Source organism: Perca flavescens, chromosome 14, assembly GCF_004354835.1.
Source record: "Perca flavescens isolate YP-PL-M2 chromosome 14, PFLA_1.0, whole genome shotgun sequence".
Lineage (NCBI taxonomy): Eukaryota > Metazoa > Chordata > Actinopteri > Perciformes > Percidae > Perca > Perca flavescens.
In genome coordinates, this window is record NC_041344.1 from 6,011,829 (window position 1) to 6,025,173 (window position 13,345).

General features: G+C 40.6%; 1 protein-coding gene across 1 annotated transcript; it reads right to left on the bottom strand.

The window, feature by feature from the left end:
- Positions 1 to 606: 606 nt before the first annotated feature.
- LOC114567509 (glyceraldehyde-3-phosphate dehydrogenase) lies at positions 607 to 12,938 on the bottom strand. Its single transcript, XM_028596531.1, has 12 exons — positions 12,832 to 12,938; positions 12,246 to 12,293; positions 6,647 to 6,746; positions 5,913 to 6,022; positions 5,708 to 5,798; positions 4,704 to 4,819; positions 4,249 to 4,330; positions 3,842 to 3,993; positions 3,070 to 3,148; positions 2,671 to 2,754; positions 2,114 to 2,211; positions 607 to 997 (listed from the first exon to the last, which is right to left on the bottom strand). The coding sequence occupies exons 2-12, from the start codon at positions 12,266 to 12,268 to the stop codon at positions 928 to 930; spliced, it is 1,005 nt and encodes a 334-aa protein (XP_028452332.1). The 5' UTR covers positions 12,269 to 12,293; positions 12,832 to 12,938; the 3' UTR covers positions 607 to 927.
- Between the last annotated feature and the right edge of the window lie 407 nt (positions 12,939 to 13,345).

The window sequence follows — 13,345 nt, forward strand, 5'->3', positions numbered from 1 at the left end:
CTGTGATGTTTCAGCATGTCAGATGACTGAACGTTTGGGGGACATTTTCTCTCGGATAACAAATTTGTAAATGAAAAGTGACGCATACACCGCAAAGCGTGGCATCTCATTCATAGTTTGAGGAGGGGTGAGACTGTCACGAAAAATTGAGAGACAAATTAAGAGAGACAAAAGGTTTTATATAAAATTATCAGGAGTGACATGTCTCCCCAGAAAACTACACATACTGTATGCCATCCGCCGAACTCTCATCCTGCCTTCTTCTCTGGGTTTCATAATGTTAGACTTAAACTGCCTAATTAAATTTTGGATGTTCTTCCAGAAATTAATTTCGTATTCTGCACTAAACTCAATGTCACTTGTCTGGGCAGGTCCAATAGAACAGCTTTAGGAGTCTAAAAATACACCAAAATACAGACCGGTGACTAAGTAGATTTCAGAGTGACAAGTTAAGACTCTCCACCTATATTTCAAGGCTTAAGGTAGCAGCATACAGTAGGTACTGAAGGAATGAGCGCTATGGACAGTTTCATCTTAACACATTCAAAATAATAAAAATAGACACTTAAATCACAGCGAGTACAAATTACATCATAAAAACGGCAAGTCTTTCCACAAACTGAGGACTTTATTATCATGTAAATTAAGTGCATGTTTGGTGCAACCAGACCATTCAGTACAATACAGTTCAGTGATGGAAAAATATCTCTATAAACACTGCTATGTGCAGTCCTCACTGCTGGACAGAGCTGAGGTGACTTTATCATATAAACTTGTTATTATCAGCTAGACATAGCAGTTCGTCGTAGAAGATGTTTGCTCCCGGTGGTGGTGGTGGTGGTGGTGGTGTGGGGGGGGGGCGGGGAGATGATCCAGTTACAGCTGAAGGAAGAGGGAATGATTATCACTATGAGTGGCGACAGGACTTTACTCCTTGGAGAACATGTGCTGGACCAGGTCGCACACACGGTTACTGTAGCCAAACTCGTTGTCGTACCTGCAGACACACAGTCAGTAGTAGAATGTAAGTACATTTACTCAAGTACTGCACTACAAATTTGAGGTACATGTACTTTACTTCTGTCTTTTCTTTTCATGCCACTTTCTACTTCTACTCCACTACATCTCAGAGAGAAATATTGTACTTTTTTACTCCACTACATTAATCTGACAGCTTTAGTTACTTTACAAATTAAGATTTTTGCACACAAAAACATGATTTATAAAATACAATGTTTGATTATAAATTAAACTACCCAACGATATAACGGCCAACAAGTCCATCTGACATTATTAGACCATTAAACATTCAACGGTTTTGATCGTTTTTAAAATGTGAGGATTTTTCTGCATGGAGTACTTTTACTTGGAATACTTTAAGTACATTTTGTGATACTTCCATACTTCTACATAAGTAACATTTTCAATGCAGGACTTTTACTTGTAACAGAGTATTTTTACAGTGCAGTATTAGTACTTTTACTTTAAGTCTTACTATAAGTAATACTTTCTCCTGCCACTGCATAAAATGAACAGAGATGGTTGTTATAGAGATGTATGGGATATTAATGAATGGAAAAACACATCCTATAGAGAGAAGCATGGTTTTTATGTAAAAATATTGGGGGGGAAAAAAAAAAGATTTGAATGTGCGCGTTTTCAGAAATTGTTGTCTCTCCTGAAAAAATGCCATCTTAGGTGTACAGGAAATTAAGATTAATGAAAAAAATGGTGGACACACTGTCAGCACAGAATTTAATAAAGAAGCTGGGACATTTTGGTTACAGACCTTTATCAGGCATCTATTGTGTGAGCAAAATATAGCTGCTTCTTTAATAAAAATGTGTTTAACACAGTACATTCAATCTAAAACACCAGTTTTACCGGTGTGTCATGGCTGGGCGATATGAGCAGCAGGACACCAGTGCAGTTGAATAAAAAAAAATAATCTTGGCTTCACCAGCTAAACAAAGCTGGAAACTTCTCCTCCCTGATTAGTGTTATTAGTATAAACTTTGATCCATATTTTGCATCATTATCGGATTACTGATTACACTGAAGTCACACTGGTCCAGATGACTGATCCTGCTACGCTGCACACTGTTTAACTCACCATGAAACCAGCTTGACAAAGTGCTCGTTCAGTGCGATGCCGGCGCCGGCGTCAAAGATGGAGGAGTGAGTGTCGCCGTTGAAGTCTGTGGACACAACCTGAGCAGAAAGAGGCAGACAACTGTTTATACATGCAGAGCATAGTGTAGCAGTGTGCCGTAAACAGACCATGCAGCAACACAGGGTACAAAGTACAAATAATATTCAGATTTTACGTAATGGACAATTAAAAAAACAGTTTAAAGATACTTTATCAGTTCTAATTTAGGAAGGAAGAGAATCTTGAGCTGTCAAGTTATTAAAATGTGCTGCCATCTAGTGGCTCATGTGTGGCGACACACACACACACACACACACACACACACACACACACACACACACACACACACACACACACACACACACACACACACACACACACACACACACACACACACACACACACACACACACACACACACACACACACACACACACACTTTAAAATATATACATTTATATGTATACAATTATACAGGATAATTGTCTTGTAGGAATATGTAAACATGTTTTCTGTACCTGGTCCTCTGTGTATCCCAAAATTCCCTTCATGGGTCCCTCAGCAGCGGCCTTCATCACTTTCTTGATGTCATCGTAATTTGCCTGAAGGACGAGACATTCAAAAAAGTGAGGATTCACATCATAGACAATAAATCCAGGGTTAGGTTTCAAATTTGGCAGCTTTATTTTAAGTGTATGTTATAAAGTGTGAGCCGGTTAGCATCCAAAGTCTAAATAACAAAATTGGAGCTATGAATACCAAATCTGTTGAAATTTAGCTGAAGGTAGAGCTTAAGATTTTCTTTCCCTTTGACCTAAAATTACAGTCGAAAATAAAACACTGTACAAAGTACAGTGTAAAAGTTAAGCAGCCACTTGGTTAAACCTTTTTATTCAAAATATAAAAAGGATGCTTACGGGCTTCTGCAGACGGACAGTCAGATCAACGACGGAGACGTTGGGGGTGGGGACACGGAAAGCCATGCCGGTCAGTTTGCTGTAAGAACAAGACCGTCCAGAGTCAGACACCGAGTAAAAGCATCAAAACAAATTCGATACACAGGATTTTAATTGAGTTTTATTCCCCTCTTCTCGATTTTCTCCTCCACAGGAAGGTCAGAGGTCAAACTCAGCTAGAAGTGACACCACTACACTTTTAAATATGTCCCATATATGAAGACTATAGTCGGTCCTAATGCATGCCATATTTGCAAGTAGTCAACTGCCTACATACCTGTAAATACTGTACAGGTATGACGTATTTCTAGTGTGTGGAGAAAACACACTGCCACATTTAATTAAGAACAAGGTAATCTTGTAGCTCAAATACACGACTCACATCCTCAGGATTAAATGTTTTACCTAAAAATTCTGGCAGGATAAATGCATTTTCGTCAGAGGGGGATATTAGGACAGACCGTTGGTAGGGACCGAGCATATCTGATCAACATGGGCACAGAGAAGCAATAGACCCCACCACTTCTACATAGGAGCTCTTTTGTTGTCGTTTTCGGTCTCTTTGTAGTCATTACTAGTGCAGAGGTTAAAATTGATTTTTCAATTAAAACAGATATTTGAATGATCAGAGATTAAAAAAAAAAAAAAAAAAAAATATGTGACTGGCCAGGAGTTGCAATTTCACTGTTTGGCAGCTATCAAGTCACAACCCTAATGAAATTAAAAATCGTACCCGTTCAGTTCAGGGATGACCTTGCCCACGGCCTTGGCAGCTCCAGTGGAGGCGGGGATGATGTTCTGGGAGGCACCGCGTCCGTCCCTCCACAGCTTACCAGAGGGACCATCCACGGTCTTCTGTGTGGCGGTGGTGGCGTGGACGGTGCTCTGGCAAAGAGGGAGTGAAAGGTCGCAAGAAAGATTCACGATTCATGTGTTAGATTGTTAAGATTACAGCTTGTAAATTAGGCAATGGCACTGTTTGTAATCAGTTGTTCCAGCAATAAACTAACGTACAAGATCAGAATCCCTCCCTCCAATCCATCCTCCAATCCATCAAGACCTTAAATGCTCTTTAATAACTGGTGCAGCAGTGTTACTGCAGTGTGTAATTTCAATTAATGAAATGATTGAGTTCTTTACCATGAGACCCTCAACGATGCCAAAGTTATCGTTGATGACCTTGGCGATCGGAGCCAGGCAGTTGGTTGTGCAGGAAGCGTTGCTATGGAGACAAGGCAGGGACTCCAAGTTACAAATGATAATACTTACATCAGAAGTGCACAGACACTCACAGGTATATTTAAAGAGATCTTGGTTTGACTTTTTTTGGCAGACCATGTTTTGAAACCATCCAGATGTTCACATCTTGTCCCTGCCAAGTTTGATAACACTTGACACGCTGCGTCACACTAACAGCCTGATTAGGAATCCGTCCAAAACTAAAAAAAGTCATCATGAAAAACTAACATTAAAACTACTAGAGCTCTGAAACAGACAAAGTAAATTACAGTAAAACACAGTTTTAGTAAACCACAAACTGCCGATGAAATAGCCAAACGCGACTCCCTTCAGATCCAGAGCCAGCGGCGACTCACCTGACAACCTTCATGGAGTTGTCGTACTTCTCCTGGTTGACGCCCATGACGAACATGGGAGCGTCCGCGCTGGGAGCGGAGATCACCACCCTCTTGGCACCACCGTTCAGGTGAGCCTAGAGGGGCACGTGAGAGGTCAAAAGGTCATGAAATGAATAAGAACATTCATGCATTTCAAATGAAGACATAAATTATGTAGCTTTCAAATGCATCATAATTTGTATATAATATATAATATTCATTTGTAGCTCCTTTCGTAATCCAGATCACTGATTCCCAACCAGGGGTACTTGTGTTTGTACCCCAGGGGGTACTTCTGCAGTTGCCAGGGGGTTACATGGAAAGATTGTAGAAGAATAATAAACGTACATACATTTTATTTATGGGCGCCTTTTTGACACTTAAAGGACACCTTACATGAACAAAGAGTAAAATATAGCTCAACTACTTAAATTATGATTTAATTCGAAGAATATATCCACATGTTAACATTTAGTCAACTGTAACACCCAGACAGTACATTTTGCAGTTATGTAAGAGTGCGTGAAAACAAGTTAGCAGCAAAAGTTTAACTAAGAGTAATACATAAATGGTAGAAATAACTAGCTAAAAGTAATGCCTAAATAGTTCAAAAGAGCAGCTACAGGAATGGAGAAATATATGAAGGTATACATTTAGAACATACATTGGGAATTAATAAAAGGGTTACATGAGTTCATCTGACAGGGTTGTGGGGTTAGCTCAGACCAAAAAGGTTGGGAACCACTGATCTAGATTATAAAACCATTTACTGTACATGTAGCGTACGCTACTTTTTCTTGGTCAAAAGGTCACCTAATCACCTCCAGTTTAAAAGAAATTCTATTAAAAGAAAAGACACAAAATCAAAAACACAATTTCTTTCCAGACAACAATAACATTCAGTTTGTCAGTCGGTTTTAGGTTTTTTCTTCTTATAAATCATCTCTCAGTGAAATCAGCGTGGCAGCAGTTGGTAAACTTACGGAGGCTTTTTCGATGGTGGTGAACACACCGGTGGACTCCACAACATAGTCCGTGCCAGCATCGCTCCACTTGATGTTGGCGGGGTCCCTCCTGTATGTAATCACATGTGAGAGAAAGGTCAGACAACATCAGGACCGTGCAGGAGACTCATAATAAAATAAAAATCACTGTGTTCAAAAAATGTAAATCTTAAAGTGTACGTACTCGTGGAAGACCATGATGTGCATGTTTCCGATGACCAGCTTGCCTCCCTCCGCCTTCACCTCTCCGTGCTTCCACACGCCGTGAGTGGAGTCGTATTTGAACATGTAGACCTGCAGGAGGGGAAGACAGCATGACAGGAACATTTAAAAAAAAAAAAAAAAAAAAAAAAAAAAAACACCCAGAAAAAACACAAGTAACACCTGCATCTCACAGTAAAAGCTCCATTAGAATTAAATAAGAAATAAAAAAATAAAAATCATAGTTCTCACATCAATCTCTTCTATTGTTACATCAGCTACATTAAATGCAATATTTATTCAGGGTTACAAATCTCCAAGACCTTGTCTGTGTGTAGGTTCATGTCGTTTTCGGTTGTTATACATGTATGCTTTGTTTCTTTACTTTGGCGTTTAGCTCATTTGTTTCATGTATGTCCTTTGGTGCTATTCATCTTATGTATGTCTATATGTCTGCTTTTTTATATATATGAGCTACCCAGGGATGCAAAAAGAATTTCAGCCCTGGCTGACAATAAAAGTTGTACCGTATAACCCAAAGATGATTTTGCAGACTAATCGTACTAAGCTTGCCTGCCTCTCAACACTGGCTTACAGGATTGTGCTTTCCCATATTTATATATAGATATATACCTTTTCCCAGAATGGACTTTGGAATTTACAAACCATATGGGAAACTGTTTACAGAAAAGAATGGAGTGCAAGAAGTCCTCTCACCATGTAGTCCAGATCGATGAAGGGGTCGTTGATGGCCACCACCTCCACCTTCCCTCCTGCGGCGGCGGCACGGGTCACCAGACGGCCGATACGCCCAAATCTGAAATGCAGGAGGATGCAGTCAGCATGGAGAACGATAGCGTTTTGTGGAAGACTTTGGTGCGCATGTTTGGTGGGGAAAATGTCACATTCCCCCCTACATTTTGTATGTCTTTGTGGGTTTCTGTATCTTTGTAGTCGTGTTGTCTCTTTTTGGTCATTTTTAGATTTCTTTAGGGTTGTTTTGGGTCTCTGGTCATTTGTTGTCTCTTTGTAGTCGGTTTTTGTCCCTTTGAGTCTCTCTTAAGAGAAAACTCTTAAGAGACTCTTTGTCTGTCCTGTAAAGTCTGCAAAATTCCTTAAGTCTCTTGCTCTAAGCTCTTTACTTGTCCAAACTGAATAATTTAAAAACCCTTTTATTTTAGAGCAGCTTTATGGGCAAGACTGCTTCACCCACCTCACACCACATTTCCCCGCTCTGACCTGCAGGTGGCACTGAAAGCCAAACAAAAATCTGAGTCACAGCGGAGGTGACAGCAGCGCCATACAAGGCATGCCAACCTTGACTGAAGATAACAATGGCTGGCACCGGCAGCCGAAAGCCTGTTTATGCCTAATATGGCTGCCGTCACAGCAGGTCAAACAGCGAGGGGCCTGAAACCGGAGAGCGGAGCAAACCCATATTAACCACTTCACTGGGAGAAGGAGACACGGGTAGGCCGTGTGAGGAGTAGAAATCTCCTACATCCTTTATTTTTACTTGGAGAAAGAGAGGTGGAGGAGCAGACATGAGGCAAAGTTAGGTCCCAAACACGGATTGACTTATAGTCGCACATTAACCACAGGAAAATAGAAATGTAGGCTACTGCAAGAGAGCTGTCAAACTCCACTCAGGTCTACTTCTGATAAATCTAAAACAATGTGGGATAAATGGCACTGTCTGAGAGAGCCTGAGGAAGATTAATGCGTTGGCTGAAGGCTGAACACACACACAACCTCCATCTGACTTTAGGTTAGAATTCAAACCACCCCGATGATCCAAAAAGCGGATTTGGGTTTGCTTTTTTGTAATAGTCTGACTGACAAAGCTTGTGCTGTTCCTGCTTGTTAGTTTTATGTAAATAAATGAATAAGAACAAATTCAGTCAGAAGTACAGAGAGCAGAGTTGCTACATAATAAGTAACGTTTAGCTTGTGAAATTTGAATGTTTGCACAGTTTGTCCATACAAGAGAAATAATGGAAATCTGATAGGAACATACGGTTTGACCTTTATCAGAGCACAGACGGGGCTGCTGCAGTCATGCAGACTTTCCTTTAGTGAACCTACACACTGAACCAGGCAGGAACTAACCTCGGTCAACCCTATACAGAACACATGTGCATTTATTCAGAGAAAGCCAAGATTGTGTCAGCCGACTCGTTGATTAGGAAATTCTAAGAACATGTCTGCAATTCCACTCCCGGCACGACTGTATAAATGTCACAGAAGTAATTGTGCCAGCACAACCAAAAACAGCATACAGACCCAATCACAATGTTCGTTCACAGTAACTAACCGGGTAAAAAACTCAACCACTACATACAATTTAACGTCGCTGAGCAAACGGGGACGAGGAATAACTGGATATATGCTCATCACATTCATCTAAAATGTGTGTCAGAGGCTTTCACGTCAACGTTAGCGCCTTGCTCAAAAGCACTCGCAGGGCCACCATGGGGAGGAAAAAAATAAAATGCAGCCACAGTTTGGTATACTGTACACTCTGCTTCACATGTTCAGCACTGTCAAAGTCTTGTTGTGTAACATAACATGCCTCCAGCAGTCCCATTACATCCTGACTGTAAGGTGTCATGGGACAGACAATCACACTCTGCACACCAAAATAAAAGACCCCCGTCTCCCCCCGTCCATTTATCTAAAGAAAGGTCACTCACAGTGCACCAGGAAGTCTTTTGGTAACCAAGTTCTCACTGATTGTGGAAGGTCATTGCTACAATTCCATTTTAAATGTTTTTTCAAATAGAAAAGCAAAACCGCAGCTTTTCAGGGGACAGTGGATGCTTTTTATCCAAAGCATCTTCGGTAGCCTTTATGTGCACATGATAAGACTGATGTGCGGTCTCAACTGTTAACACCTCATAATGGAATACATAAACAATCTCATCCCGGTTTAATACTTCTACTGATGTGGTCATACAGTATAAAGCGGATATATAGGAAACAGCATGTGGTACGGTGAAACCGCCTTACACTCCGCTCTGAAAAACTGTGATGTCTAGTTCTGATTACGGCTGGGCGATAGGACATCAAAAAGATAAAAAAAAAAATAGTCTATTGTAGACTTTATTTTTCAATTCGTTTCAATAGTGATGTTGAAAAAAAAAAAAACAGTGGCCGAACTGCAGCAATATTAACGTAATTTGGACGACGCGTTCAGATCCTTGTAAGTTATGTTCATCTTGAAATAAGGTGCTTAATAAAATGGAAAAAAATGCTCAATAATTTTGTCAAGTATTTATTTCACACAAGAGGATACAAAAATAGGCTTTACCATGAGGTTATTTTTTATATAGACTATTCATTCAATTACCACAAAACATGCCATTATCATGATATTTATTGTTCTAGAGATATTAAATTACCTATAAATCGGGATAAAAAGGTTTGGGCAATATCGCCCAAAATAAATAAATAAATATTGAGCAGAGTGCCCACAAATGGAAAACAGTCTATGAGAGAAACGCTGCAGATTGTAGTCTGGTCTGCAGATCCTTTTATACGTAGCTCAACTGTTCAAGTTTGCAGGGAAAAGTTGAAACTTTACTGCAGATAAAAACAAGATAAAACGGATAAAAAAAAAAAAAAAAAAACACTTACTTAAAAAAGGTGCTGTAGGTAGGATTGTGAAGATCCAGGACTTAGCCAAAAAATGCGAACATCGACAACTTCTCAGTCCCTCCCCCTTTCTGCTAAAGCCCAAAACGGTCTCCTAAGCCCCTCCCCCCACAAGAGAGAATGAATGTCTGTGCATGAGCAGTGATTGACATGCAGTTACACACACACACACACACACACACACACACACACACACACACACACACACACACACACACACACACACACACACACACACACACACACACACACACACACACACACACACACACACACACACACACACACACACACACACACACACACACACACACACACGGCCCTGATTGGTGCATCTGAACAAGGAGCTGTGGATTTTTGAAAATCACACTACAGGCTGTAGGTGGTGCCAGAGGAGCCAGATATGTTTTTTAAAGGACTAGCTTCATGTAGTTCTACTGGGGCATAGGGGCAGTTTCAGCAAATATGACATATAATATGTATAAAACTAAATATAGTTTTATAAGGCTTACCTACTGCACCTTTAACTTAAAACTGAAGTGACAATATATATATACACACACACACACTATTATACTTTAAATCCCCATAGAGAAACTATTCCTCTGTATCTGAACCATGTTTACCATTTATATCACTGTTCTGCCTTGCTCAAGAGCTGAAGCAGCAGCAGCAGCAGCATCATTTCTAATAACTTACTTGCATGTCTTTGCAGTGGGCAATTACTGGGAGAACATGCAAACAATTTAGTCATAAAACCTTAAACTTTTCTGCCTTCCACTACAGGAAGAACGGACATGAAGGAACGGTGTCAGTGGACACTAGAGTTCCACTCGGTTAGTTTTGGGAAGCCACCAAGCAGCCAGTGGGCCAAAATGGACAAGAGCCCATCTTTTGTTCCTGAGGCTCAGTGTTGGCACAAGGTCCGAATCAAAGAGCCAAATCTCCCTGCAGCTGGACAGCAGCTGCTTCACCGAAGGAGAAAAGGTTTCACTGGTGATCTCCAAAGTCTGAGCAGCTTCTACAAACCGCCGGCCGGATGATAGATGAACTTCAGTGGAAAGGTTAGAGGGTTAAAAATAGACGAGGGGAGAATGAAAAGGAATGTGACAGCTGAGGAGGGCAGCGAAACAGACAAGAGAGGGGATCGGAGCGGTCTGAAGGGTGTGGAAGAAGAGGGGACGCCAACCGTGACACCACAACACCACCGACTATAAATAACCAGAGAATAGACGGGTCCTGTCCAGAGTCCTGTCCCAGCACCAACAGCATTTAGACAAGGAAAGACTCAAATAAAACGGCAATAAATGTTGTTTTTTAAGGAATATTTCAGAGGGGATTGTCAGATAATTAACATAAATGTATTTTATGTTATGTAGAATTACATTCATTTGGTAGATGCTTTTATCCGAAGTGACATTTTATTCCCCACAAGCACACATCAGGAGTTCAGGGTCTTCATTTAGAGAGACCTTGTATTTTACTTATATATATATTTTTGTTAATTTAATACATCATTTCCACTTATGGTTTTGAAGTTTCAACACTGTACGGTTGTTCAGCATGTAACGTAGGGCTGCAACTAACGACTGTTTTCCTTAATTCATAATTTAAGGATTACTTTCTCGATTAATAAGCATTCACGTTCCCAAATATCCGAAAATGGCATGCTCTACCCCCATGTGGCCAGTTAAAATGTTAGCAGGTCTCCCCATTCACTGGGCAAGATGTGGCAGTAAAACTGTATGGAGCGGTTTATGGAAAGGTCATGGTTTCCATCAATCATAGATGAAATGTAGGCTACTTTGAATCTGCAACTTTGAGAGACAAATGGGAGAGGATCTTTCTATAATAATAATAATAATCCTCCTTCTGAACGGTCTGTCTCTCCCCCCACTTCTTATATCATGGCAACACCCCTGTGCCAGAGTCACATTTCTTAAGACGCAGAAGCATGGAAGAGGATGGACACTTTTTTTTTTTTACCTGCAGCTGCCTAAAAGATCATTGCCACACATGAAATACTCCCAAAGCCATCCCGACCCATAAGCGAACTAAGCGTCTGCTTAGGGCCCCGTGGCTAACAGAGGGCCCCCCCAAGAGTGCTTGAAATGTCCCACAATAGAGCTCATAACAGAGCCGGTCTATTTATAGATAGTGTTGCTGCTAATAGGTCTCACAATAGTCTTTAAATGCTTATTTGTAGATGATGAGTGCTTAAACTAATATTTACAATACACAAGTTTGTTTAGTGCCAAGTGCAGTGGCAACATGTTACAATGTGGGGAGTCCCCAAATCAAATCCTGCTTAGGGCCCCCAAAAGTCTAGGGCCGGCCCTGAATACTCCCACCAAGAAAAGGTGGTATTAGGAGCAGGGGGTTCTCTTTTCTTCTATTGTAAGTTGTTTTTGTCGTCCATCCCAAGTTTTGTGTTTTGCCCATTTCAAATCATATTTTTTGTTAATAAATGCCACCTTGTGACTCCTTACAGATCTGCTTCCCATCAACATCCCATTTAAAGTTTTAAAATGCCACATACAATCTACTGCCCTTTGGAGAGCTTTAGAGAATCAGGGATTCTTATGCACCAAAAAGGTTACAAAAGGTTGTAAAAGATGAGCCTTTTTCGGACTAAAATCTAAATAAAAAAGCACCAACTCACCCGTTGATTCCAATCTTCACCATTGTGTCTGATATGGTCTAGTCCTCGCTGGAGAGGAAACAGATTTAATACACTTTTAAGACATAGTTTATCCAAAAACAATACAAAACAGGGCATCATGCAAAAGAAATGTAGCTGCAATAAGGAATCCAGAGAACAAAACACTCAAATTTACACTTGAATACAAAAAAAAAAAAAATCTAATAAGAGGCGCACTGCGCATAATCGGTATTGTTTAAACGAGAACATGTTTAGGCCTTATCATGTCAGCTTATAAATGTGCTTTAATTGTGCATTACTGTATTCCCAAACATTGTTAATATTTGTTTTCAAACAAATAAAATTCCTACAAACCAGCTGCTACACAGTGAACTGGGGGCTTTCTGGGCCCATGTAGGGGGCCTGGAGTTGCCCACTTAACCCAGTTGATGATTAAGCAATATGCACCGTATATGCACAACATATATACACAATAAGTCTGTAGTATAAAAACTAGAAAAGAACTAGCTAACTCTCACAATTCAAACGCTTTCAAACTTTGTCAAAGTGTCCAACTAAAAGGGGAGAAGTTTAAATGGAGGCCTACCGTTTGTGCTGGCACCTCAGTCGGTCAGTCGGTCTGTCCTCAGGGGGGAGAAGAGAGCGCGGGGGACGAGCTGTTGTGTCACCGACATTTATCCCTTCCGCACGCCGCCGGCCACGCCCCCCGCCCCCCGTCAGAAATCAAGGTCGCGTGCAGCTGCCTGTCAAACTGCGCCTGTTGAAGACAGTATATGAGGTTAAACCTGGAGACAAGAGGAGATACACAAGTGCTGAATCAATTTGAGCTCCGGTAAAAAAAAAAACACACACACTCTGACTTCATAATTTCGACAGTATGTGAATTTCAATGGCCTATTTACTATGAAATACTAATCCTCCGCCAACAAAAGTAGTTCCAGCCCAGGGGGTAAACCATAGACTGTTAATATTAATATAGCCTACAGTCTATGGGATAAACCATAGACTGTTAATATTAATATAGCCTATGGGATAAACCATAGACTGTTAATATTAATATAGCCTACAGTCTATGGGAGAACATACTGTCTATGGTTGCT

Bases quoted from the DNA above. Each gene is read 5' to 3' on its own strand.
- LOC114567509 (XM_028596531.1), bottom strand. From the start codon at position 12,268: ATGGTGAAGATTGGAATCAACGG. The intron at 4,820-5,707 runs GTAAGTTTACCA...GTGCCCCTCTAG, and splicing joins CCACCATCGAAAAAGCCTCC to GCTCACCTGAACGGTGGTGC. The intron at 4,331-4,703 runs GTGAGTCGCCGC...TTGTCTCCATAG, and splicing joins AACTCCATGAAGGTTGTCAG to CAACGCTTCCTGCACAACCA.